We start from the raw sequence: 25,178 nt of genomic DNA, 5'->3' as shown, positions 1-25,178 counted from the left end.
GAGCTATACCCTGGGGATCATTACTGTTGACTCAGAGGCAGGCCTGTGGCTAAACTTTTTTCTGCCCTTCACAGGAGCCCAGGAGGAAGAAGGAGTTGACCTTGAAGCACTTGTGGATTGTAAAAAGATAGATGGTAGGAAACCAAGGAGACAGACGCTGAATGGTTTTTGCCCTTTGTTGAAGGCAATGACCTAGGGACTGCAGGAATTATGACATGCTTAAATTTTTTTTTTTTTTTTAATAGTGTACCTTGGTTAACTCAAACAACGTAACGGAGGGTATTTATATACAGTGTATGATGGCAGAGCTGTTTATTAACTTTGATCCATGGACATTATACGCTGTACTCCCCAGACAGATTTGTTCATTCTTCTGATGTCCACAGTATATTTAATATTCATTGCCAACACCATAATTAGAATGCATCTATTCTTCTGTCTTCCTTTTTTATTGTACAGCTTTTGCATGCATATGAGGTGATTTAAAATGGTGGCTTGGGTCAGGCACACCTTAGTCATCAAAGTGGTAGCTTTGTTTTATAAGATTTTAAAAAGGACTTTTGCCACAGATTTGCCTGATGCAATATGTCACTTGATTTTTTGACTGCTGCTTCCATGGGCATTGATTTTTGATCCAGGTAGAATGAAATCCTTGGCAACTTCAAATTCTTCACTGTTTATCATGATGTTTCTTCTAGGTCCAGCTGAGAGGATTCTTTACATTCAGATGTAATCCATACTTTTACCTTCATCAGTAAGTGCTTTAAGCCATCTTCATTTTGGAAGGAAGGTTGTGTCATCTGCATTTTGCAAGTTGTTAATAAGTCTTCCTTCAATCCTGATGTCATGTTCTTCTTCATATAGTCAAGCTTCTTGGATCATTTACTCAGCATACAGATTGAATAAGTAAATGGATATAACCCTGCCACACATCTTTTCCAATTTTGAACCAGCAGTATCTCCTTTCTCTCTTCCAATGACTGCTTCTTAATCTATGCAGGTTCCACATGAGCACAATTAAGTATTCTGGAATTCCTATTCCTTGTAAGGTTATCTATAATTTGTGACGATTCACACAATCAAATGCCTTCGTGTAGTCAATAAAACCCAAGTAGATTCTTTCTGGTATTCTCTGCTATCAGACAAGACCCATCTGATAGCAGCAACGGTACCCCTTGTTCCACAGCGTCTTCTGAATCTGGGTTGACTTTCTGACAGTTCCCTGTTCATGTACGACTACAGTGATTTTTGTATTATGTTCAGCAAAATTTTGCCAGCATGTCGTATTAACGATATTGTTTGATAATTTCCACATTCCATTTGATTGCCTTTCTTTGGAATGGGCACAAATTGAAATACATCAATTGATATTCCCTACATTCCCAGAGCCTTGTTTTTGCCAGTGTCTTCGGTGCAGCTTGAAATTTTTCCTTCAGTACCAGAGGTTCCTGATCATATGCTGCCTCATGAAATGGTTAAACACTGACTAATTATTTTTGCTTTAGTGACTCTGTGTATTCCTTTCATCTTCTTTTGACACTTTCTGCGTCATTCAAATTTGTGCCCATAGAATCCTTCAGTACTGCAATTGACCTTACTGTTCACTCTTCTGTGTATTTCTTCTCCTTGAACATGAACTGGCCCTTTGATATGATGCATGACTTCTGAGGTTACACTAGAAAAAGCCTTGACACTCTTGCCTTTGTCTCTTGGAATGCTCCCTCTGAGAATTCTGAGCTGCTTTGTGGGACCATTTTGCTGGAGAAAGACACCACATCAGCAATCCTAGCTGAGGCTAGTCCTCTAGCCATCCTTGTAAGGGATCAAACATAAGAGTGAGAGTATCTTGGACTCTTCAGACCAGCTGATCTGCAGCAGAACACACTGGATGATTTCAGTGAACGCCGCATGCAGGAGAAGACTTACCCAGCTAAGCCATGCCTACATTTTGGACCCACAAAATCATGAGCTGTAATAAAACAGTGCTTTTGATTTAGACACACGAAGTTTGAGGGTAGTTTGCTATGCAGCAACAGATAATTGAAATAGCATAGAAAAGAAAAATAGTAACTTGAAGTTAGTTAAAATATAGTACACACACAAAACACCATGATTTCTTAATGATACTTAAAAAAAAGAGAGAATTAAAATCACCCCCATGTGTCACTTCTGGTGGGCGTCAGAGTATCACATCTTCCTCTGAAAAACTGGAATTAAAAGAAATAAATGTTTGTCTGGCCTTTTCCAATTCCAGGTAACCAAATAGTCCTAGGTGATGAAGGAAGATACTTCTTCACAGAAGAAGGCTAGCTAATATATGTCGAAAGAGTGACAGAATTAGAAAACTACCATTTTATCACCACTAATGAAATGATTGAAATGATTGAGACAAATAAAAGATGAATGTCACTGAATTATAGTAGAGACTGTTGAATTGGTGTATGTTTTGCTATGTATATTCTCAACAACAACAAAATAAATAAAATAAAAATAAAAGATGAAATCATCACTACCCTTTCAGGATGCCAGCTTAAGCTCGTCAACCACTGTGCAACCAGGGCTCTGTATACCAAATAATAGCTTAATTAGTAAAGAATGTCTGCCTTAAGCACTGTGCTCTTTTAAATAACTATCTATGTGGGATCAAACTGACAATAGGAACTTGAAAGGTTAGATGGCAATCTTAGGGACAATGAGTTTGTTAATGGGGGAGGAATAATTAAGAGAAGGAGGGTGAGAATGGTTCCACAATATGAACAATGTAATTGGTGTCACTGAATTGTACGCGTAGAAATTGTTGAATTGGTGTATGTTCTGCTGTGTATGTTTTCAACAACAACAACAAAATAAAACATTGAAAGAAAACTATGAGCTTTTCATCTGAGAAAGCTGTGAATTAGAAGTGTGCTTTTTGTGAAGTCAGTTTCCCACTATGTGCCTCATTCTATCCACTCGTATTTTTTTTAAAGTACAATAACACATTCTCTGCCTTATAAAATGTGATGCTGGTGGAAATGACAAGGAACGTTTTTATGATCACATTCTCCATGCCTGTGTTACCATGATTTACCACTCAGGTTTAGAATCCTCGCACTTTGGGTAGGTCGGCCTAGCCCAGAATAGTTTTTGTCCAATGAATAAAGTTTATTAAATTCAACTTAAGGAGAGAGAGAGAGAAAAAAAAGACAATTCTGAAGCATATTTTTAAGTATTTTAAAACCTTTAAAATTAAAGACAAAATCACCTTTAACCACAATAGCTATTTTTCTCATTATTGCTGAATTTTTCAAAAGCAATCTTGTCTCATTTCTGATCATTTTACTACCAATTAAAAATGTAGGCAGTTCAGACTGAGACACATTCATTTTATTATATTCTAACTATTGTGAAGCCAGTTTTGTTGACATTAGAACATTTAAAACTCTGCTGGCTTCAAATATAGCTTTCTGAGAAAAGCTAACAAGTTAACATTAAAATATAGAAACGATTTCTAAAATAAGAAAACTTCTATTTTCAATTGGCCTAATATTTTATCAACAAAATTAAAAGAAAAAAAAGTTTTTCTTCTTCAGAAGCAGGTTATGGTTACTTTTTCTTCCCTTTCTTTTTTTTCTGTGTATCTGGAACAGGGGTCTTCTTTTCTGACTCCATCTTAACTGCGGCTTCCTCAGCAGCCAGTGCTTCTAACCTTAAGCGTTCAGCTTCCAGCAACTTGTTTCTGTATTCTTCCCGGATATTGAAGATCTTCTGTCGGGCTTCATCCAAAGAGTTCTGTCCCCAGACAAAACCCCAAACAAATAAGGTCCACTTATGAAAGTTTATGGCCCCCCCAAAAAGTGCAGTCAATTATCTTTTCTTTATGTTAATAGATGAAAGCAGAAAATTATTGAAGAAAGATTACGGTGAGGTTATAGGCTCAAATATTTATCAGTAAACAAAACATAAGATAGCAACAAGGGTGATTTTAACACAGAATGGTAAGTAAAAGCGCTGGTACGAGAAAACTAAAGAGAAAGATAAGAAAGAAATAGAGATTTTGGTAAAGCAACAGTCTGCTTTAAATGTCATGGATTAAACTGTGTCTCCCCCTAATATATGTTGTATCCAACCTTTATTCCTGTGGATATAATCCTGTGTGGAAATAGAGGTTTTTTGCCATGTTAATGAGAACATATCAGCGTAGGGTGTGCCCTAAACCTAATCACTCCTGAGCTATAAAAAGAGCATAATGGACACAGGTAGGGTAACATGCCATATGAGGATCACCAAGAACGGAGGAAGGCCCGGGGCTACCACAAGACAAGGATCCTTCCTAGGAATCCACAGATCAACACCATGATTTGGACTTTTAGCCTCCAGAACTGTGAAAAACTAAATTTCTATTCTTTAAAACCACCCATGTGTGGTATTTGTGTTACATCAATACAAAGAAAGTAAGACAAATGTATTCAGATACAATCTATATAAAACATCAAGCCCAGGGTCTCTCATACAGTATCTGTGCTCAATATACAACTGGTTCCCCACACATATTCTAGCCGTCGCAAATCCTATCTCAGCTGTATTGGAAGAACTTACCAAAAATACCACCTAATGCACTGATTACCTTTGTTATCACCAATTTGGATTTGATCCCCACCACTTCAAAAAAGCAAAAACAAAAAAGCCTGTATTTGTCAAGGACACCAAGGCCTATAGGCAGTTAAAACCAACATCACTTCTCTATCACACTTTCTCCTCCTGGATCAACCTTCTTCACTTGGATTCTGGACATAGATAGCAGCTTCTTAATTTTTCTCCTACTTCATTAGCTGTTCCTTTTCAGTCCCCTTTGCTGATTTTTCATCCTCTCCTTTATCGCTTGGTCTGGGAGTGGCCCAAGTCTCTCAGACATAGTCCCTAACTGTATTAACCTTTTGGTCATCTAACCTAGTTCTTTGGCTTTAAGTTCCATTTATATATATACTGATGAGTCTACAATTTTATATCTCCAGCCCAGACATCTCTCCCAAACTCCAGAGTCACATCTAACTTCTATTCAACATCTCGACATGGTTGTCTAATAGATAGATAAAATGTCCATTTTGATATAATAGACATATCTAAGTATTACAATGAAATATGCAAAGACCTGGAGTTAGAAAACTAAAAGGGAAGAATACACTTGGCATTTCTGAAGCTGAACGAACTGAATTAAAAATCCAAGCCTGGAGCTGCAATATTGAAGGATTCTATGAGCAAAATATTGAACGGTGCAGGAAGCATCAAAAGAAGATGGAAGGGATACACAGTCACTATACCAAAAACAATTGGTCGACATTCAACCATTTCAGGAGGTAGCATATGAACAAGAACCGATGATACTGAAGGAATAAGTTCAAGTTGCACTGAAAGCATTGGTGAAAAACAAGGCTCCAGGAATTGACGGAATACTGATTGAGATGATTCAATAAATGGATGCAACACAGGAAGCACTTACTCGTCTATGCCAAGAAATTTGGAGACAGCTACCCCGCCAACTGACTTGATATTTTATACAGATTGTATATGAATATATTCACCTTATATTCCTACCTCACCATTGATAACAAAGGTGATCAATGGATTAGGTGATATTTTTTGTAAGTTCTTCAAATACAGCTGGCCAGGATTCCAAAGAAAGGTGATTCAAAAGAATGTGGAAATTATTGAAAAATATTATTAATATCACACACAAGTAAAATTTTGCCGAAGCTAATTCAAAAGTGGTTGCAGCAGTATATGGACAGAGAACTGCCAGAAAGTCAAGCTGGGTTCAGAAGAGGATATGGAAGGAGGGATGTCATTGCTGATATCAGAGGGATCCTGACTGAAAGCAGAGAATACCAGAAAGATGTTTACCTGTGTTTTATTGGCTACGCAAAGATATTCAACTGTGTGGATCATAACGAATTATGGATAACATTGTGAAGAATGGGAATTACAGAACACTTACTTGTGTTCATGCAGAACCTGTACACAGACCAAGAGGCAGTCGTTTGAACAGAACAAGGGGATACTGTGTGGTTTAAAATCAGGAAAGGTGTGCTTCAGGGTTGCAGTCTTTCACCATACCTATCCAATCTGTATGCTGAGCAAATAAACTGAGAAGCTGGACTGTATGAAGACAAACAGGGCATCAGGATTGAAGGAAGACTCATTAACAACCTAAGATATGAAGATGATACAACCTTGCTTGCTGAAAGTGAAGAGGGCTTGAAGCACTTACCGAGAAGATCAAAGACTACAGCCTTCAGTAGGGATTGCACCTCCACATAAAGAAAACAAAAATTCTCACAACTGGACCAATAAGCAACATCATGACAAACAGGGAAATGATTGTTCTCAGGGATTTCATTTTACTTGGGTCCACAATGAAAGCCCACGGAAGCAGCAGTCAAGAAATTGAAAGATGCATTTGCATTGGGCAAATCTGCTGCAAAAGACCTCTTTAAAGTAAGTGTTCAAAAGCAAAGATGTCACTTTAAGGACTAAGGTGCACCTGACCCAAGCCATGGTGTTTTCAATTGCCTCATATGCATGTGAAAGCTAAATAATGAAAAAAAGAAGACTGAAGAACAGACGGCTTTGAATTATGGCCTTGGCAAAGAATATTGAATATACCATGGACTGCCAGAAGAATGAACAAATCTGTCCTGGAAGAAGTACAACTGGAATGCTCCTTAGAAGCAAGGATGGCGAGTCTTTCTCTCACATATTTTTGACACATTATCAGGAGGGACTGGTCCCTGAAGAAGGACATCATGCTTGGTAGAGTAGAGGGTCAGTGAATAAGAGGAAGACCCTGAATGAGATGGATTGACGCAGTGGCTGCAACAATGGGCTCAGGCATAAGGATATTAAGGATGGCAGAGGACCGGGCAGTGCTTTGTTCTGTCGCACATAGGGTCGCTATGAACTGGAACCGACTCCACAGCACCTAACAACAACGACAATAATAATAGAGAAAACTGTGTGGTGGGAAGAGCGGATATATGAGAACTCTCTGTGCAATTTTTTTGTAATCCTAAAACTGCACTAAAAAATAAAGTGTAAAAAAAAAAAAAGACATTAGCTAGGTCAAAAGGTGCGTGCCAAAAACGAAACTGAAGTTTCTTCTTCACAGGTAACGCCTTTTTTTTTTTTTTTTTTTGTCAAAGACCAATAAATTACAGAATGAAAATACTGCTGAGTTGTTCTTTCCCTAGTTTACAAAAATAAAAAAGTTGGGCAAGAAATCTGGAATTCTAGCTGCTTTTTAAATGACATTAAACCAAACCTAGCTATTGTGTTTTGCTCCCGTTTCCCCTTCCCTTTCTACCGTACCTACTGCCACCAATTTCAGAGACTTTGGAGGATTCTACAGAGATTCCGTGGAGCAAACTGAGGTGAAGCTTAGAGTCTTCCACTGCCAGTTCAGGGTTTGACCGTTTCTCGTCTAAGTGTCGTCTTCATTCAGCTATTTTCCAACTTCCAGATAGTTTTGTTGTTGACTTCTCTGCCATTCTTCCCATCTTTGTGGATTTGTATGTAATTTAAAGATTTCTAATACTGTCATTTTACAGAGGGAGTGAAATTAGATGTGTATAATCAATTCGTCATCTTTCCCCAGAAGTTGTAAATTATAAAACTAAATGTTTTCAAGACTTCTTTCTACCATGACATATGATTCTATGATTTCCTTTGAATATAACGAAAAGAGTTTGTGAATTGTGGTTCATGTGTCACTCACTGTTGGACTCACCCGCATTTCCCCATACATATCCAGGACTTCATCCTTTAACCTGAACCGCTCTTCTTGGTCAATGTCTCTAATGCTTAAGACTCTGGCCCTATACTGTCGAAACTGATGAACTTCTTCGGCCTTTTGCATTGCCTGCTGCTGACTCAGCTCTTCTGTCTGCAGCAGGGCGTCCGCGTTTGTTTTCCTTGTTATAAAGACAGCGAAAGAGACAGGTAAGTCACTGGGGAGCTCTGGAATGATGTTTGCTTCAAAACTCAAATATTTAAAATTATATCAACAATACAGTGGTCTATGTCAAACAAATATTAGGAATATAAAGAACCAGCCATGTTCTTTCAGTGGACTATGCTCCGTTTATTGAGTCACTGGTATTTTAGGAAAATATTTTGGGAAAATACATGGAAATTTGAATACACCCCTTAGTGAAGTGATTGTGGAATTGGTGTTAGCCAAGTCTGAGAAAATTCTGTAGGTTTTCCTTTTGAATTCATGCAGCTAAATAATTCTGATGTTTCCAAACTCATATATATGCATGAGTAACTCTCTTTCTATTAATCCTATTGAGTAGTTCTCAAGAAAACTGAATCTAACTAAATAATGGCAGCAGGTATAAGGGGAATCTTCTGTAGCTCAACTCACCTCAGTTGGACTACAAATAAAATATTTACAGAAAACTTTTAAATGCTTTTACAATTGATTTAATAAAATATTTGTTAAATTTGAGATATAAACTCATGTTCTAAAACTTCAGATAAGCTGAAGATATAGTGACTTTTTAATTTCAAATTTTCGGTTGTTTAGCAACTGCCTACAGCAATGTATTCAAAATTTTATGAACACAGATGTCTGAATAATCATGTTGATCAAAACTTACCGCACATATTGAGATAAGTCCATACATTCTAACTCTTTTTGAATAAGTTGTGGAGACATTTCCAAAATCGTTGGGGATCGTGAACGAGGCCCTGCTTTAAAAAAATAAGAAAGTGCTAGGTTTTCAAAAAATAATCAATGACTAACTGGACAACTATATATCTCATTTTAATTGAAAATATCATTTTCTTTAAAATACAATCATTAATTGGACTGCCTTATTTAATCTGATTTTATTAAAATATAATATTTCACATCCACACTTTAGCAGGAAAAATTTTTTTTTTTTTTAGCAGGAGCTACTAAAAAAAAAAAAAAGGAACTCGCTGCCATCAAGTCAATTCCGAAGCAATGTGACTGCATACACTTATACTTAAATGAAGAAAATGACAAAATGAATATACTCTATAAGAAAAGTGGCAGAACATTATAGTCAAATAAAGGAGAAGACAAAAAACTCCTACTCTGAGTTACAAAATTTCATTACAAACAAGTTAAAGAGCTTGAGCTATGTACAAAATCTACAGTAAACACTATGGGGGTGGAAATACAAAAATGTTGGAGACACTACCTTCAAGAAAATTTTAGTCCAGTAGTGCAGGCATATAAAAGGGAAACACTGAAAATCAAATAAGCAACAGCTTTGTATTCCATAGACCCATAGTGACCCCAAACAACAGATTTGAGAAAGAATTTTAGAGTCTTGGATATTAATGTTACAGCCTTTCCAACACATTTAATTTTTTGAGGTATAATTTACAGGCCATAAAACTCACCCTATTTTAGGTTTATAATTCAGTGATCTTTAGTAATTTCATCATCACCAAAATCCAGTTTTAAAATATTTCCATCACTGAAATAAGATCTCTTCTGCCCTTTTACACTCACTTCATATTCTCACCACAAGCCCCAGGCAGTCACTAATGTAATTTTCTTTCTATAAATTTACCTTTCCTGGACTTTTCACGTAAATGGAATCCTACAGTACGTGGCCCCTTGCGTCTGGTTTCTTTTACTCACCATAATGTCCTGAGGTTCATCCACATTGAAGCAAGTGTCAGTATTCCAATCCTTTTTATTGCTGAACAGTACCCCACATTTTGTTTATCCATTCACCACTGCTGAACATTTGGGTTGCTTCTACTTTTTGGCTACTATGAATAATGCTGCCATGAACATTCACACCCATGTCTTTGTGTGGACATATATTTTCATTTTGGGGGGTAGGTCATATGGTAAAATTACGACTAACTTTTCAAGAAACTGCCAAGCAGTTTTCCAAAGTGGCTGTACCATTTTACTTAGATCCACAAACAACGCCCAGAAGCAGCAGTCAAGGAATCAAATGACGCGTTATCTTGGGCAACTCTGCTGCAAAAGACCTCTTCAAAGCGTTAAAATGCAAAGATGTCACTTTGAGGACCAAGCTGCGCCTGACCCCAGCCGTGGTATTTTCAATCACCTCCTATGCATGTGAAAGCTGGACAATGAATAAAGAAGACTGAAGAAGAATTGATACCTTCGAATCGTGGTGTTGGCCAAGAATATTGAACATACCGTGGACTGCTAGAAGAACAAATGAATCTGTCTCAGAAGACGTACAGCCAGAATGTTCCTTAGAAGCGAGGGCGGCGAGACATCATTTCATGTGCAGGCATACCTCATTTTATTGCATTTTGCTTTACTGCGCTTCGCAGATATTGTGTTTTTTTACAAATTGAAGGTTTTTGGCAACCCTGTGCTGAGCAAGTCTTCATGTCTCTGTGTCACATTTTGGTAATTCTTGCAATATTTCAAACTTTTTCTTCATTACTATATCTGTTATGGTGATCTATGATCAGCGATCTTTGATGTTACTCTTGTAATTATTTTTGGGCACCACGCACCACACCCATAAAAGATGGCAAACTTAATCTATAAATGTTGTGTGTTCTGAGTGCTCCACCTACTGGCCGTTTCCCCGTCTCTCTCCCTCTCCTTGGGCCTCCTTGTTCCCTGAAGCATGACACTATTGAAATTAGGCTAGTTAATAACCTTACAATGGCCTCTAAGTGTTCAAGTGAAAAAGTCACACATCTCTCACTTTAAATCAAAAGCTAGAAATGAGTAAGCTCAGTGAGAAAGGCATGTCAAACGCTGAGATAGGCTGAAAGCTAGGTCTCTTTTGCCAAATAGTTAGCCAAGTTATGAATGCAAAGGAAAAACTCTTTAAGGAAATTAAAAGTGCTACTCCAGTGAACACATGAATGATAAGAAAGCAAAACAGCCTTATTGCTGTTATGGAGAAAGTTTTAGTGATCTAGATAGATCTAACCAGCCTCAACTCTCCCTTAAGCCAGAGCCTAATCCAGAGCAAGGCCTTAACTCTCTTCAATTCTATGAAAGCTGAGAGAGGTGAAGAAGCTGCAGAAGAAGAGTTTGAAGCTAAAACTGGTTGATTCGTGACGTTTAAGGAAAGAGGCCATCTCCATAACATAAACGTGCAAGGTGAAACAGCAAGCGCTGATGTGGAAGCTGCAGCACGTTATCCGGGAGATCTAGCTCGGAAAGGTGAAGGGGGCTGCGCTAAACAACACACTTTCATGTAGACAAAACAGTCTTATGTTGGAAGCAGATGCTCTCTAGGACTTTCATAACTAGAGAGGATTCATTCCTGGCTTCAAAGCTTCAAAGGACAGGCTGACTTTTGTTAGGGGCTAAAGCAGCTGGTGACTTTAAGTTGAAGCCAATGCTCATTTACCATTCCCAAATCCTAGGGCCCTTAAGAATTGTGCTATGTCTACTCTGCCTGTGCTCTATAAATGAAACAACAAAGCCTGGATGACAGCACATCAGTTTACAACATGGTTTACTGAATATTTCAAGCTCACTGTTGAGACCTACTGCACAGAAAAAAATATTTATTTCAAGATATTACCGCTCATTGACAATGCATCTGGTCACCCAAGAGCTCTGATGGAGATAATACAAGGAGCTGAATGTTGTTTTCATGCCTGCTAACACAGCATACATAATTTCAAATTTCAAGTCTTCTTATTTAAGAAATACATTTCATAAGGCTATAGCTGCCACAGAGCCCTGGTGGCACCATGGTTAAGAGCTCGGCTGTTAACCAAAAGGTCGGCAGTTCGAATCCACCAGCTGCCCCTTGGAAACCTTATGGGGCAGTTCTACTCTGTCCTATAGGGTTGGTATGAGTTGGAATCAACTTGACAGCAACAGGTTTGGTTTGTTTTGTTTTATAGTTGCCGTAGATAGTGATTCCTCTGATGGATCTGGGGAAAGTAAACTGAACACCTTCTGGAAAGGATTCACCATTCTAGATGCCATTAAGAACATTCATGATTCATGGGCTACTACCCATTGATGTGGAGTCGATTCTGACTCACGGTGACCCTACAGAACAGAGTAGAACTGCCTCATAGGAGTGGCTGGTGGATTCAAACTGCTAATCTTTTCGGTTAGCAGCCGTAGCATGTTGTAGTTCTTAACCACTGCGCCACCAGGGCTCCTGATTCTTGGAAGGAGGTCAAAATACCAACATTAACAGGAGTATGGAAGAGTTGAATCAACTCTCATGGATAACTTTGAGGAATTCAAGACCAGTGGAGGAAGTAACTGCAGATGTGGTGGAAAGAGCAAGAGAACTAGAATTACAAATGGAGCCTGAAGATGGGACTGAATTGCTGCAATCTCGTGATTAAAATTTAACGAATGAGGAGTTACTTCTTACGAATGAGCAAAGAAAGTGGTTTGTTGAGATGGAATGTACTCCTGGTGAAGATGCTGTGAACATTGTTGGAATGACGACAAAGGATTTAGAGTATTACATAAAAGTTGATAAAGCAGAGGCAGGGCTTGAGAGGATTGACTCCAATTTTGAAAGGAATTCTACTGTGGGCAAAATGTTATCAAACAGCATTGCATGCTACAGAAAAATCTTTTGTGAAAAGAAGAGTCAATCAACGCAGCAAACTTCACTGTTTTTAAGAAATTGCCTCAGCCACCCCAACCTTCAGCAATCAACACCCTGATCAGTCATCAGCCATCACATCTAGGCAAGACCCTCCACTAGCAAAAAGATTACAACTTGCTGAAGGCTGAGACGATGGTTAGCATTTTTTTTTTTTCAGCAATAAAGTACTTTCTAATTAAGGTATGTACATTTTTGGAGCCCTGATGGCATAGTGATTAAGAGCTTGGCTACTAACCAAAAGGTGGGCAGTTCAAATCCACTAGCAGCTCCTTGGAAACCCTGTGTGTGGGGTGTTCTACTCTGTCTGATAGGGTTGCCAGGAGTAGGAATGGACTCCATGGCAATGGGTTTGGTTTTTGGTTTTTAAGTACATTTTTTTTAGAGGTAATGTTATTGCACATTTAATAGACTATAAAACCTGCTACTACCTGCTGCCGTCGAGTCGATTCTGACTCATAGCAACCCTATAGGACAGAGTAGTATAGTATAAACATAACTTTTATATGCACTGGGAAACCAAAAAATTCCTGTGAATTGCTTTATTGCAATATTTGTTCTATTATGATGATCTTGAACTGAACTTGAAATATCTCTGAGGTATGTCTGTACTCTGGACATGTTATCAGGAAGGACCAGTCCCTGGAGGAGGATATCATGCTTGGTTTAGTAGAAGGTCAGGGAAAAAGAGGAGGACCCTCTTGCCAATGAGAGAAATACTTACTGATATTTTCCTTGCGTGCGCTCTGCTCACGCTCCTCCTTTGTTGCCAAGAACGCTGTAGTTCCGCTTTCACTGCTTACAGCTTTTGGCAGGTCTTTTACGCTCTTGCTCATCTGCCACTTCTTCCACAGCATGCTCCCTGCTGGGGCAGCCTCTTTGCCATCGGAACTCACAGCACTCTTTGTGTCTAGCTCCTTTACAATAATTGCAGGCGTTTCTATTATAACATGACGTATGCATTACTAAAAACACTTGCACGCTACAAAATCACATACGAAACATAACAGGGCGTACGGGAAAAAAGATTTGGAGCAGGTGACTCAAAACCTTTGCAAATTCTAACCAGAAAAAAATAAAATAAAATAAAAACAAGAATAGGTGCTTCAGAAGACACCACAGAGAGTACCTCAGAGATGATTTAGATGGCCCAGGCAGGCCGCCAGTATGTCCGGAAGTTGCCTCCAGATATGAAATATTCACATTAAAAAAAAAAAAAATGTAAATTTGAAGTTAGTCTAGGTTGTGGTTTATTATTGAGAGTGATGTTCCTTCCACCTCATCTCATTCTGGTGTGGAGGCCAGAAGTGTCTTATGACTGGATTTTGAGCAGATTTGCAAAATATTTAAGTGGGATGGCTCCTTAAGTCTGACTGCTGAAAAATGGACCTTAGTATGTAAAGGATAAAACAGCGATATTTTCACTTCAAAGGAACAGGTTTATATTTAAGACAGTTATTCATCTAGTTGTTTAATGGTTTACTGAATGGAGTAGTGTGAACTACTAATTTTATTTATGTTCTGAGTTCAGAAATTACACAATTGAAACTACTATTACAGTGAACATCGTCGAGAAAGAATAAAAACCGTTTGAGCTATAATGAAAAAGACCACGCGGGTTAAGTGGCCGGGCATTTGGGGCTATCATTGCTCACGTTCCGCACACTGTCGTGAAACAACGCATCATGGTGCAGCGAAACCTGTGAGAGCTGGAACTCGACTCGACTGCCTTATTTTTCTGGTCTTGCAAGTTTTCCGCCTTTGTCAGAGGACAGTCTTACCACTTTTCTAGTGCTCGTTTTAGTGGAAAATATTTGAGTTTTCCTTCTCTGACAGGTATCTGCCTTATACAGGCTCTGGCTTTCATAAGTTTTACTGTATTATCAAGCTGAAACTTTAAAAAATAGCCATTATATAGTGATAGCTGTGACCAAAAGTGGCAGCAATCTGGGTTTTATATCCATTTGGGATTTTTATACTTTATAATTGTTATCCTTAAAATTAAAAGTGGGAAACTTTTCGGAATAATCAAATCTAGAAGACAAGGGATGCATTTTCTTCACCTTTGAATTGATAACGAAGAGAGGTTTTTGATATTTAAAATAACTCTCAGTAAATGAAAGCGAGCAGACAAAAAGTCTAGATAGAGAAGATTTTAACAACAAAATTAAGTAAACTCGTTGCCTTCGAGTCAATTCTGACTTACAGTGACTCTGTAAGAATAGAGTACAATTGCCCCCGCAGGGTGTCCAAGGAGTGGCTGGTGGATTCGAACTGCCGACCTTTTGGTTAGCAGCAAAACTCTTAACCACTACACCACCAGGGTTCCCAAAATTAAATAAAAAATTAAATAACTTGACCAATTTAACAAATACAGGATAGTTCAACCAGCAATTATAAAACAAAATATTATTTTTATAAGCACACATGAACATTTACCAAAATAAACCATATGCTGGGCCATAAAGTTCCAACAAATAGCAAAATGTTGAAATCATAATGACAATGTTCTTTGGACACAAAAGAATTAAACTAGGAACCGTAACAGAAAGATAACTAGAAAATCCCCAAATGTTCAGAAATTAAGCAATACACTTTTATATAACTCATGGTTCAAGGAGAAAAACACACTGAAAATTAGAAAATATTTCCAGTCAATGCTAACAAAAATATAACAGCTAAAGTAGTGAAATCCATAGCTCTTACCTGCATTTCTATAAAAGTAAAAAAAGATTGGAGTCAATTATCTAAGCTTCAGTATGTAGAGCCTAGAAATATATTAGTAAATTAATCTCAAAGACATTAGAAGGAAGGTAATGAAGCAGAAAGTTGAAAATGAAATGCTGAAATAAAAGGCAGACATTCAGAAGTCAAAATTTGGTTCTTTAAAGGTGTTCATAAAATTGATACACTCCTAGAACAAGACTGATTAAGAAAAAGAGAGGTTAAAAAATGTATCCTAATAAGTTTGATGACTTAGATAAAATGGACAAATTTCTTGTAAAACACAAGTTACTAACAAGGAGGCATAACCCATTAATAACCCCATTGCCCTCAAGTAAATTCAGACTTAGGGCAACAGTAGAGACATATGGAGTATATGCAGTAGGACTGAAAATACATGAAACTAGAGAAGAGATTAAATGAATTGATGGTGACAGGAGTGAGAACAGTGGTTACCTTAATGGAGGAAATGACTGGGAAGGGGAACGAGGACTTCTAGGAAGTGGTAAGTACCTTATATCTTAACCCAAGTGGTGCAAATTCATCGAACTGCACAATTAATGACTGTGACTTTACCGTATGTATGTTATTTTTAAAAATTTAAAAATAATAATAACAAAATCCAGAGACTGAAGAAAAAGAACTGCATCCTATTTACCTTATATTCCTAGCATTACATTAGACTAATGATTAGAAGATTGAGTGCTTTGGGAGCTGCTGTTGTTAGGCGCCATAGAGTTGATTCATCTGCATAATGCAGGTTGTTAATGAGTCTTCCTCCAATTCTGATGCCCCGTTCTTCTTCATGTAGTCCAGGCTCTCAGGTTATTTGCTTAGCACCTTTGGCAACTTTGAACTAGACAGCGTCTCCTTGTTCTGTTTGAACAACTACCTCTTTTATTTTATTTTATTATGTTTTTTATTGTACTTTAGATAAAGGTTTATAGAACAAACTAGTTTCTCATTAAACAGTTAGTGGACATATTGTTTTATGACATTGGTTAACAACCCCATGACATGTCAACACTCTCCCTTATGGGCCCTGGGTTCCCTATTACCAGTTTTCCTGTCCCCTCCTGCCTTCTAGTCCTTGCTACTGGGCTGTCGTGCCCCGTTCATTTCGTTTTGTTTCACGGGCCTGTCTACTTATTGGCTGAAGGGTGAAACTTGAGAGTGACTTCATTACTGAGCTAAAAGGGTGTCTGTGGGCCATACTCTCGGGGTTTCTCGAGTCTCTGTCAGGCCAGTAAGTCTGGTTTATTTTTGTGAGTTAGAATTTTGTTCTACATTTTTCTGCATCTCTGTCCAGAACCCTCTATTGTGATCTCTGTCAGAGCAGTCAGTAGTGGTAGCCGGACACCATCTGGTTGCACTGTACTCAGTTTGGCGGAAGCCATGGTAGATGTGGTCCATTAGTCCTCTGGACTAATCTTACCCTTGCATCTTTAGTTTTCTTCATTCTCCCTTCTCCCAGAGGGGTGAGACCAGTGGAGTATCTTAGATGGGCCGCTCACAGGCTATTAAGACCCCAGACGCTACCCACCAAACTAGAATATAGAACATTTCTTTATAAACTATGTTATGCCAATTGAGCTAGATTCTAAAGACTATCTTTTGATCTATGCACAGGTTTCTCATAAGCACAATTAAATGTTCTGGAAATCCCATTCTTCACAAGGTTATCCATAAGTTGTTATGATCCACACAGTCAAATGCCTTTGCATAGTCAATAAAACAGGTAAACATCTTTCTGGTATTCTCTGCTTTCAGCCAGGATCCATCTGACATTAGCAATGATCTTCCTGGCTTCACATCTTCTTCTGAATCCAGCTTGTATTTCTGGCAGTTCCCCATCAAAATACTGCTGCAGCCACTTTTGAATGATCTTTAGCAAAATTTTACTTGAGTGTGATATTAATGATATTGTTCAATAATTTCCACATTCTGTTGGATCAACTTTTTTGGAAATAGGCAAAAACATGGATCTATACCAGTCGGTTGGCCAGGTAGCTATCTTCCAAATTTCTTGGCATAAATGAGTGAAAATTTCCAGCACTGCATCTGTTCGTTGAAACATCTCAATTGGTATTCCATCAATTCTTGGAGCCTTGCTTTTCACCAATGCCTTCATGCAGCTTGGACTTCTTCCTTTAATACCATTGGTTCTAGATCATATACTACCTCCTGAAATTGTTGAACATCAATTAATTCTTTTTGGTACAAAGTGTTTTCATCTTCTTTTGATCCTTCCTGCATCGTTTAATATTTTCCCTGTAGAATCCTTCAATATTGCAACTAGAGACTTGATTTTTTTTTTTTTCCTTCAGTTCTTTCAGCTTGAGAAATGCTGAGCATGTTCTTCTCTTTTGGTTTTCTACCTCTAGGTCATGATCATTATAATACTTTACTTTGTTCTCAAGCTTCCCTTTGAAATCTTCTGTTCCGCTCTTTCACGTCATCATTTCTTCCTTTTGCTTTAGCTACTCAACGTTCAAGAGCAAGTTTCAGACTCTCTTCTGACATCCATTTTGGTCTTTTCTTTCTTTTCTGTCTTTTTAATGGCCTCTTGCTTTCTTCAAGTATGATGCCCTTGATGTCATTCCACGATGTGTCTGTTCTTCAGTCATTAGTGTTCCAAATGTCAAATCTATTCTTTAGATGGCTTCTAAATTCAGGTGGGATATACTCAAGGTCATACTTTGGCTTTTGTGGGCTTCTCCTAATTTTCTGCAGTTTCAACTTGAACTTGCATATAAGCAATGAATGGTCTGTTCCACAGTCGGCCCCTGGCCTTGTTCTCACTGATGATATTAGGCTTTTCCATCGTCTCTTTCCACAGATATAGTCCATTTGATTCCTCTGTATTCCATCTGGTGAAATTCACTTGTATTGTCGCTGTTTATGTTGGTGAAAAAGGTATTGCAATGAAGAAGCTGCTGGTCTTGTAAAATTCAATCACGTGATCTCTGGCATCGTTTCTATCACCAAGGCATATTTTCCAACTACCGATCCTTCTTCTTTGTTTCCAACTTTTGCATTCCAATCACCAGGAATTATAAATGCATCCTGATTGCATGTTTGATCAATTTCAAACTGTAGAAGTTGGTAAAAATCTTCGATTTCTTCCTCTTTGGCCTTAGTTGTTTGTGTGTAAATTTGAATAATAGGCATGTTAACTAGCCTTCCTTGTAGGTGTATGGATATTATCCTATCACTGACAGCACTGGACTTTATGATAGGTCTTGAAATGTTCTTTTTGAAAAAGCTATGCCTTTTCTCTTCAATTTGTCATTCCCAGCATAGTAAACCATATATATGATTTTCCAATTCAAAATAGCCAATACCAGTCCATTTCAGCTCACTAATACCTAGGATGTTGATGTTTATGCACTCCATTTCATTTTGGACGATTTCCAATTTTCTCAGATTCATATTTCGTACATTTCACAATCCGATTATTAATGGATGTTTGCAGCTGTTTCTCCTCATTTTGAGTCGTGCCACATCAGCAAATGAAGGTCCTGAAAGCTTGACTCCATCCACATCATTAAGGTCGACTCTACTTTGAGGAGGCAGCTCTTCTCCAGTCATATTTTGAGAGATTTCCAACTTGAGGGGCTCATCTTCTGGCACCATATCAGACAATGTTCTGCTGCTATTCATAAGGTTTTCACTGGCTAATTCTTTTCAGAAGTAGAGTGCCAGGTTCTTCTTCCTAGTCTGTCTTAGACTGGAAGCTCAGCTGAAACCTGTCTGCCGTGGGTTACCCTGTTGGTATTTGAATACTGGTAGCATAGCTTCCAGCTTTGGGAGCTGGACACATTCAAGTCCCAGTATTGTCACTTTTTAGATATATGACTTAGGAAGAATAAGATAACCTCTCTGAAGTTTGGTCTCCTCATTTGGAAAATGGGAATAGTAATGTCTACCTCAGAGTTGCTATGAGTTTAAATGAGAGAAAAAACACAAGCTTCTTAGCACAGTGTCCATTCCAGGATGAGGTTTTTTCATATTTGTTTTTCATATTGTTCATTAAATGGCATATGAATTATGCTACGATAATACAACAATTATTGAATTATATTCCTGGAAATGTGAAAATGGAAAAGGACAATTTACCACCATGGATAGCCCAGTGCAGTGCTATATGGAGGCAGCCACGTGCTTGTGAGAAGACACAGGCCGCAAAGACCCCTCTCTGAATGTTGCCTTTCTCTCTTGGGATCTTGCAAATTTAGGAAGTTACTGAGGCTCTCTTAGCCTGTGTCCTTGTTGGCAAACTGGAAAAATATTATATGTCTCAGTGGCTTGATGTATTAAATGAAATAATAAAAATACAGGGATGGCCCCAGGGTAATAACTCAATAAAAGTAGTTGGCTTTACTACTATTATACTTATTGTTCCTGCTTTCAGAAAGGTGTCAGATTTATAGTAGTAGGCCTACCTTCAAGTTTGTTTATTGTTACTTTCTACCTAGGCTGCACCCTCATCTTTGGCTTTATCTTTTCTTAAATTGGGAGAAGTTATATCTACTTGGGAGGAAAAGGAGCCCTGGTGGCACAGTGGTTAAGAGCTATGGCTGCTAACCCAAGGTTCAGCAGTTCAAATCCACCAGCTGCTCTTTGGAAACCGTATACGGCAGTTCTGCTCTGTCATATAGGGTCGTTATGAGTCAAAATCGACTCGAAGGCAATGGGTTTGGCTTTTTTTTGTTGTTTTAGGAGGAAAAAGACAGATGTAGGAATTAAATCAGTAAATATCAGAGAAAGTACTTGATAATGATGCACTGTTTACAGTGTTAGCTGAACTTGCTCAATTTTTTTACAACCCTGTAATAAAACAGATTCTGAAATGTTCTCTTTTATCAGGAGTGACTTCTTGATTCTCTTTTAAAAGTTGCAAAAGAAGGAACAGCTCTGTCCTCTGTAACAGCTGGGGCAGGGTTCACTGACCTTCTTCTGCTGGTTTAACTTGACCTTCACCCACTGGGCCACCCTCAGTATCAGTCGTCTTCTTAAAGAACCGGCTGAGGTAATGCAAACGAGCCTGAGAAGCCTAAAGAACAAATATTACCAGCATTTTATGCGCTTTGAAAATAACAAACTGTACAGGCAACCACATGTTAATAGTACTCAAAAGAAACAGAAAAACGTGAGTTGAATAGAGTGTTTGAGCCCGGCCAGCCCTTATTAATGATCAAATAAACTCAAATTCTGAACCATGAATGATTTTGATGGAGCTATTTTTGAGAACTAAAATGGAGTAGCAATCCTTAAACAAATACTCTGGGCGTGCTATCTTAGATCCACTTGCTCCTGAACCTTTTCATCTGCCCCAATAACCCTGAATTGGAGCATGGAACCTTAACATAATATATTTCAATGTGGCGGGGTGGTTCTTGGAGAAAATAAGAGGGAAAGGAGAGAAGAAGATGTATATTCCACAAGGGGGCAGCACATGCTCTTATCTATCTAAGGCTGCTCAAAGAACATGAACACACATATTAAACATTTTTATGTGTGCTTACTTGGGGATGTTAATGGAGGATGCAGATACAGCCAGGGCTGTGTGATAGAAGGCGTTAACCCATGGTTTGGACTTATAAGCGATATCATCATGTGCTTTGCTTTTGTAAGTCCTTTGGGTACCGGGAGGCCAACATTCCACAATGTGTTTAAATGTGCTCTTAATATTTAGTTAGTAAATACCTGATAAACTTCCAGATTGAGAAGGGAAAGACTAGGTGGTTTCTACAACATGGTCTTTCCTTCAGAAAGTGCCTAGGGATGGGTGGTTAAAGGACAGCCTTTCAAACTCAGCCTACCTTGATTGCTCTTCCTGGCTCAGTCATCTCCCAGGCTTGCTTCATGGCTCGGATTTCATCTGCTCGTTCTGTATCTTTTTTCACTTCAAGTAAGTCAGCTTCATTGTGTTCAGTGACCAGCCTTAAAACCCAATAGGGTTTATTGGGGTCGTCTTGTTGAGAATGAGCAGCAGACAGCTGATGGAATAAAATGAAAACATTTAGGTTGGTTGCTTTCTTCCTTTCAAAAGAGTCTAGATTTTACTCTATGACCCATAATTTCAATGTTAGGCACTATCCAAAAGAAAGAAAGAATATATGTATATCCATATCCATACACACACACACACACAAAAGACGTGTACAAGAAGACACATCGCAGCCTCATCAATAACGGGAACAACTGAATACAAAATAAACATCTATCAGCTGATGGAGAAGCAGATGATAATATGGTCATATGATTGAATACTGCTTAACATAAAGTAGTAAACTACTGAAGTACATCCTAGAGTGGATGGTCTCAAAGATATTATAGAGGTAGAGATTTGAGCACAAAAAAGTTTATCTTACAGAGTCCATTTGTATGAAATTCCAGAACAGGCAAAACTAATCTATAGTGACTGAGGGCAGACAGTGGTTGCCTGGGGGTGAGTGTGGGATGACAGAATCAACTGCACAGAAGAACTGCGGAACTTCTGAGCCTATGGGAATGTCCTATAATACAGACCTTGAGAGAGGTGTGGGTTATGTGGCGAATATTTGTCATTATTGAGTTGTACAATTAAGATTTTTGCATTCCACTGTATGCAAATAAGGAGCCCTGGTGGCACAATGGTTAAGCACTTGGCTGCTAACCTAAAGATCAGGTGCTCAGCAGTAGAAAGATGTGACAATTTACTTCCATTAAGTTGGCAGCCCTGTAATCCTATGGGGCAGTTCTACTCTGTCCTATAGTGTCTGTGAGTTGGAATCAACTCAACAGCAATGGGTTACAGGTCTGCAAATACTAAATAAAGTTGTAAATGAAAAGAATTCTAAATTGTACTTATGCCCATTCAGAGTATCTTTTTTTATGAAAATAAGAGCAGGAATATTAACAGATCAATATTTCCAGGTCTGTATATACTTAAAAAAAATCTTTTTTTTTCTTTTATATACTTATTATAAACTCATTATCCCTCTTCTGGACCACTGGTTGAAGAAGACTGAAATAAGCCTTCAAAATTTCTACACGAGTTAGGCTTACATGTGGCAATCTTGTAGAAAAAGAGGCTTGACCTTGACATAGTTACATAGTACTTCCCTAAGACTGAGACGATGTGACTTATCCACACTAAATAACGGAGGTGGGGGGAAGGTACTTCCACTGAATAAAGTTTTCACAGGTAGTTTGGTTTCAGGGTTACCAAAACGATTCCCTTGCTTTCTACAATGTTGTTGCTGTTGTCAGGTGGCTTTGAGTCGGTTCCGACTCATAGCGACCCTATATATAACACAACGAAACACTGTCCTGTCCTGCACCATCCTCACAATCGTTGCTATGTCTGAGCCCATTGTTTAGCCACTGTGTCAGTCCATCTCACTGAGGGTCTTTCTCTTTTTGCTGACCTTCTACTTTACCAAGCATGATGTCCTTCTCCGGAGACTGGTCCCTCCTGATAACATGCCCAAAGTACGTGAGATAAACCCTTGCCATTCTCACTTTTAAGGAGCATTCTGTCTGTACTTCTTCCAAGACAGATCTGTTCATTCTTCTGGGTCTCTGCGGTATATTCAATATTCTTTGCCTACACTGTAATTCAAAGGCATCATTTCTTATTCAGTCTTCCTTATTCATTGTGCAGCTTTCACATGCATATGAGGCAATGGAAAGTACCATGGCTTAGGTCAGGCACACTTTAGTCCTCAAAGTGACATTTTTGCTTTTTTTAACACCTTAAAAAGGTCTTTTTTAGCAGATTTGTTCAACGCAATACGTCATTTGATATCTTGACTGCTGCTTCCATGGACGTTGACTGTGGATACAAGTAAAATGAAATCCTTGACAACTACAATCTTTTCTCCATTTATTATGATGTTGCTTATTGGTCCAGTTGTGAGGATTTCAGTTTTCTTTATATTTAGGTATAATCCATACTAAGGGCTGTAGTCTTTGTAGTTGTTAACAAAAAAGCAGCCATCAAATTGGTCTCTGACTCACAGTGACCTCCCATGTTACAGAGTAGAACTGCTCCATAGAGTTTTCTTGGCTATAATCTTTACAGAAGCAATTCACCATCAGGCCTTCTGTGGAGAAACTGGATGGGTTCAAACCACCAACCTTTAGTTTAGAAGCCTATTGCAAATCATTTGTGCCACCCAGGCTTACTCCCAACTAATATTCTGAGGAGAACTAAAATCTAACAATTAAAATTTTTTTTGTTTCTTCTTTTTAAAACATAGTACATTAGATTTTATCTTTCTTTTTAAAATTCTTGATAAATGAGTTTATCAGAAACTTTTCTGGACCGAAGTTTTGATCAGAGAAAGGAGCACTCTACAGGTATTAAGGGAGGGTCAGATGTCTCTTAGGAAGTTATAAGGTTTCCAAGGGTAGAGGCCAGCTAAGAAATAAAATCATGGAGATGTAAATGGACAGGTTTTTCCATTAGAGGAGTATGGGAAAACCAAGTCATCATCTCTTCTCCTAATTTGTTAACATTCTTTTATTGTCTATTTTACTAGTGGTACCAACATATTATTCAGTTAATCAAGCTGGGAATCCGGGAGATATCCTTTGTTCTTGTTCCCTGCGGCCTACTTTGGATTATAATTACATCTCTCTTTTTTTTTTTTAGATAGTTCTTTATCTGTTCCCTTCTTACCTTCTTTTGACATCTTCCTTGTACAGCCTACACTCTTTTACCTGGACTACTGCAATACTTTTTTGAATAGCTTCCCCATCTCTAGTCTTGTCCCCTTTAAATCCGTATCAGGCTGATCTACCTGAAATGTAAATCTGATTATGTCAATATGCTTCTTAAAACCCTCTTACAGTTCTTATGCACTAATCACAAATGAAATTCCCTGAGTGGAGTAAATGGTTAAGCAGTCGACACACTGAAAGGTTGGTGGTTTGAATCTCCCCAGAGGCACTTCAGAAGAAAGGCCTGGTGACCTGCTTCTGAAAGGTCACAGCTATGAAAACTCTATGGAATAGAGTTTTACTGTGCAACACATGGGGTCATCATGAGTTGTAGTTGACTCAAGAGATGGCATCTGGTTTGGTTTTTGGAATCACAAATAGTGGGGAGATTTTGTCCTCTTAGGTATTTTGAGTACAGTGCTTTTAGGTAACTTGAGTTTGAATATCTTTATGTCTGTGCTCACACTCCTCCAATTGTTACCTATATCCTGTTCCTTCCCTGTAATCACTGGGATAACTTCGCTTGCCCTGAAGGAGATAGGAATCATTACCTCTGGACCATAGATAGAGCCCCAGTCTTCTAACAGGGCTTATAAGGTCCTCCTCCATCTGACCTTTACTTACCCCTCCAGCCTAATCTCTTATATTTAATGTTTCAAAAACCTAGAGCGAGTTGGTTTGTACCTCAGTATGTTTTGCTCATGCTATTTTTGCCTTCTGAAATGCATTTTTCTCCACCTATCTCTTTTAAGCCCTTCACCTGGATAACTCTTATTCATCCCACAAGGCTCAGTTTGAGGCAGTAAACCTCGTGGAACAGGCTGGGTTAGGTAAATACTCTTTCTACATATACAGCCTCTAACATTAAAACTATCTGTTCACCTTCAGTCTTCTCCATTAGACCATGAATCCTTTGGCTTTACTGTATTAATCTTAAAATCCCGAGTCCCAAGATCAATGGCATATATGGTAGATATTCAATTGATCTTTGTTGGTACTGAACAAAATTAACTGTTTATGGGAAGATCTTGAGGAAATGTGTCCATGGAATGTCCTCAAAACATCTGGATGGTTGCTGTGCTGCAATCAGGGAGATGGGAATGTCTCAGGAGAGATGGTCAAATAGGGAACCAA

At 38.4% G+C, this 25,178-nt stretch overlaps 1 protein-coding gene across 1 annotated transcript in view; it reads right to left on the bottom strand.

Moving 5' to 3' along the window:
- Positions 1-3,021: 3,021 nt before the first annotated feature.
- Positions 3,022-25,178, bottom strand: part of ADGB (androglobin) — a 227,648-nt gene continuing 205,491 nt past the window's right edge. Inside the window, exons 31-36 of the mRNA XM_023550601.2 lie at positions 21,158-21,334; positions 20,286-20,388; positions 13,333-13,548; positions 8,637-8,730; positions 7,763-7,946; positions 3,022-3,771 (exon numbers count right to left, since the gene is read on the bottom strand). Of these exons, the coding sequence (XP_023406369.2) occupies positions 3,586-3,771; positions 7,763-7,946; positions 8,637-8,730; positions 13,333-13,548; positions 20,286-20,388; positions 21,158-21,334 (960 nt within the window). The 3' untranslated portion in view covers positions 3,022-3,585. The remainder of the gene's footprint in view (positions 3,772-7,762; positions 7,947-8,636; positions 8,731-13,332; positions 13,549-20,285; positions 20,389-21,157; positions 21,335-25,178) is intronic.

This window comes from Loxodonta africana, chromosome 1 (assembly GCF_030014295.1).
Source record: "Loxodonta africana isolate mLoxAfr1 chromosome 1, mLoxAfr1.hap2, whole genome shotgun sequence".
Taxonomy (NCBI): domain Eukaryota; kingdom Metazoa; phylum Chordata; class Mammalia; order Proboscidea; family Elephantidae; genus Loxodonta; species Loxodonta africana.
Note: the sequence above shows the minus strand (reverse complement) of the source record. Positions and strands in the feature narration are given on the sequence as shown.